Source organism: Monoraphidium neglectum (genome assembly GCF_000611645.1).
Source record: "Monoraphidium neglectum strain SAG 48.87 unplaced genomic scaffold scaffold01820, whole genome shotgun sequence".
In the NCBI taxonomy this organism is placed as follows: Eukaryota; Viridiplantae; Chlorophyta; class Chlorophyceae; order Sphaeropleales; family Selenastraceae; genus Monoraphidium; species Monoraphidium neglectum.
In genome coordinates, this window is record NW_014011808.1 from 8,742 (window position 1) to 12,280 (window position 3,539).

Here is a 3,539-nt window from a genome sequence, read left to right on the forward strand (position 1 = left end):
GATTCGCCCGGGCCCCGCGCAGGCAGCGGCGGAAGGAACGGCAGCAGACCATTGAGGTGTCCCTCTCTCAGATGCAGGAGCGGAATTCGGCCCTGCAGGCCCAAGTCATGGCTTTGGAAGCGGCCCTCATGGCTGCCAAAGTGTCCATCCACGACAACGGGGACTCTGCTCAGCAGCATTCCGGCGGCAGCGGCGGCGGCGCTGCGGCCGGCAGCGGGGAGCCCGGCCCAGTGCGCGGCGCCGGCGAGCGCGGCGGCGGCGGCGGCGGCGGCGGCTGGGCAGGCGGGGCGAGCGGCGCTCTTTACAGGGCGCGTGTGAGCGCGGTGCAGGCGTTTGTGAGGGAGAACCGAATCAAAGAGATCCACTCTTCAGGTGCGCACGAGCTGGTGTAAGAGGCTGGGGCAGAGGGATATGACATAGTGTGCGTGCTTTTCTGTGTGTGTGCATGTGTGTATGTGCGTGCACGTGTGAGTGCGTGTTCACGTGTGTTGTGCATGATCATCCCAGCTGGACGAGAACCTTCCGCCCAAGCCAGCCACCCCGGCAGACACAGCCTCCGCCGACTGCGGACTGCCCTGCCCAGCAAGGGCCGGGCCCTCACCAACCTGGACGCGCCCACGACCAGCTCCAGCGCTGGCTCTACCCAATAGCCGCCCCCGGCGAGTGCCCGTCGTCGCCGCCCACGCCGACCCCAGCCGCTGCTTCTGCTGCCCCTCGCGCTCATCCTCCCGGGGCCCCCGCAGGCCAGCCCCTGGACGTGTCTTTGGCGGCGCAGCTGCAGGACCTCGTGCGCGACTGCGGCGAGAGCGCCGCCGCCGCCATCGACATCACGTCGTCCGAGGCGCTCTGGCCGCTCGGCCGCCCCGCCGCCGGTGCCGCGCCGTCGCCGCCCGCCAACGGCGCCGCGGAGGGCGCGGCCAACGGCGTTGCGCCGCCGGCCGGGCCGGGGGGCCTGTCGCAGGCGCTGGCGTCCGACCGGACCGGCGACAAGCAGAAGTGGCTGCAGGTGCGGGGGTGCCCGCCACCCTGGGGCCTGAGCGCTGCCCTGCGCGGCCCGAGCGCGGTCACACGGCTTGTGCCTCGGGGACACGCAAGTCGTCATGCCTCGTCCAATCTCCCTGCGTTCAACATGGCAGCCCCAGCTTCCCCACACTCCTTGATACCCAGCCCCCCAGCTTGTGGCACCAAAAACGGTCACGACAAAACCAAATCGCCCCTCACACCAGCCCTCACACCCCCCCCTCGCCCGAACTCCGACTCCAACCCTCCTACACCCGCCCGCCGGCCCCGTCCACCCTGTCCACCCCAAAACCCTGTGCTCCACAGGTGCTCGCTGACATCAGCCTGGGTGACGACCAGATGCGTGAGCTGCTGCGGCTGCGGGCCGAGCTGCTGGAGGGCCTGGGCCACTGCCTGGCGGAGAGGAGGGCGCTCGCGGAGAGGCTGCTCGCGGGTGCGCGGGGGACTCCAGCACGCGTGTCAATGTGTGCGCGTGCACCACACACAGCTTCATACCCGCTCCCTTCCACTTGCGCGAACGTGTGTGTGTGTGTGTTGCTGTGTGCACAGCATGTGCAACTGGCTGCTCTATGTGTGTGTGTGTGTGTGCGTGCGTGCGTGCGTGCTTGTTTGTGTGTGTTTGAATGTGTGTGTGTGTGTGTGTGTTGGTGTGTGGTGGTGTGTGTGTGGAAGGGGGGTCACGTGAGGGAGTGTTCGTGAGCGTTGCATGCGTGTGTGCATGTGCATGTGTGTGTGTGCATGTGCGTTTTGTGTGTGTGTGTGTGTGTGTGTGTGTGTGTGTGTGTGTGTGGTTTGCTTGTGGTTTGCCTGTGGCTCTCCAACTACCTGGCGCTGCATGGTGCCAACAGGGCCCCCTTGTTTGGAGCATAAACCACATGCGCACAGCTGTCCGCACATCTGCGGCCCAGGCGCGCGGCATCGCGTCCGCCTGCAGCAGCTCCTGCTGCGCCGTGGCCCCTGCCCGCCCTGATCCCTCGGAGCCCGCCCGCCCAACCGCCCGCAGGCAGCCTCGGCATCAAGCCCGAGCCGATGGCCAGCAGCACCGGCCGCGACGCAGCCGCAATGCCGCCGCCGCCGCCGCCGGGCGCGGGGCCCAACCTGCAGCAGGGGGGGTACGTGGACAGCGTTGCCCACAGCAGCCTGGCGGCGCGCGAGGCGCTAACCCAGATGCAGGCGAGTGGAGGGCGTGACCCGGGGGCCCCGCCGCTGGCCAGCCTGTGGGGCGGCTGTGTGTGGATTGTTGGTCCTGTGCTCTAGCCATGCGCAACACCAGCCGCCTGCAGGCTGCCTGTGTCGTCGCTGGGCGGCGCGCGTCGCGGCGCCGCCTGTCGGGCAAGCGCCGGCGCCGGCTCCGCCGCGTGCTCTCGGTTCGCGGCGGCCCTGCCCACGCGCGCGCGCGCGTCACCTCCAGCCTGCCCTCCCACCCACGCCGCACATGCTCACCGCGTGCGCCGCGTTGACACCACACACACCCAGGCCGGCGTGGTCACGGAGGGGCGGTTGGCGCGGGAATTCACGCTGACAGTGCTGACCACGGTGCTGGCGCCAGAGCAGGCCGCGATCCTCATTGACAGGTCGCCCAACGCCGCAGGTGCGCCCCGCCCGCGCGCCACCACTCCGATGAGAAGCAGTCGCGCATCGCCGACCACGGGCGTCGCTGGGCGCCGCGTGTGCGGCTCTGGCGCGGCGCACTCGTGCCTGGCAGTGTCTAGGCCCTGGCCCCGCCTGAGCGCCGGCGCTAAGGCCCTCGCTGTCCCTCCTGCCCCCCAAAAAATCACACCTTTGCCCGCCCAGACGTGCTTCACCTGGCCAACGCCCTGCGGGAGCTCTGCGATATGGTGCCACACCTTGGCGCCATCTGCAACCCCGGCGCCGAGCCGCCCGCGGGCGCGATCGCGATGCCCGCCGCCGCCATCATCGCCGCCGCAGCGGCCGCCGCCGCCGCAGCCATGATGCGGACCGGCCCCGCGCCGGCGGGCGCCGCGAGTGTGGGCGCGTCGGCGGCGGACGGCGGGGGCGCGGGGACGGGGACGGCCGCGGCGCTGTCGCAGCTGCAGCACCGGGCGCCCAGCAACAGCTCCATCGGCGGCCGCTCGTCTGTGCCTGAGGGGCTATCACTGCCGCGCCGGTCTGTTGAGGGGTCGGCGTCCGGTGACCCCCGCCAGGAGCTGCAGCTGCAGCTGCAGCGCCAGGCCGCCGCCGTTGCGCAGTTACAGCTGCAGCGCCAGGCCGCGGCCGCGGCGCAGCAGCAGGTGCAGCTGCAGCTACAGCGCCAGGCGGCGCAGCAGCTCTGGGCGCAGCAGCAGCACCAGCACCAGCAGCAGCAGGAGGAGGAGGCAGCGGCGGCCGCGGCGCCGGCGCCGGCGGCGCCGGCGGGGGCCGTCAAGGGGGCTGCGGGCAATGCAGAGGGCAATGCCGACGTTCGGGAAGGGGATGCCACCAGCGACCATCGGGACCTCCAGATCTTCATGCACCAACTCATGGTGGGCGAAACCCCCACCCCCACGAAAGCGTCAACC

General features: G+C 70.7%; 1 protein-coding gene across 1 annotated transcript; it reads left to right on the plus strand.

Annotated features, from left to right (window-relative positions):
* Positions 1-107: 107 nt before the first annotated feature.
* MNEG_9105 (hypothetical protein) lies at positions 108-2,277 on the plus strand (the record flags this gene model as incomplete). The annotated part of the gene is made up of 4 exons (XM_014042425.1): positions 108-372; positions 744-1,006; positions 1,327-1,453; positions 2,024-2,277. The coding sequence occupies 4 exons, from the start codon at positions 108-110 to the stop codon at positions 2,275-2,277; spliced, it is 909 nt and encodes a 302-aa protein (XP_013897879.1).
* Between the last annotated feature and the right edge of the window lie 1,262 nt (positions 2,278-3,539).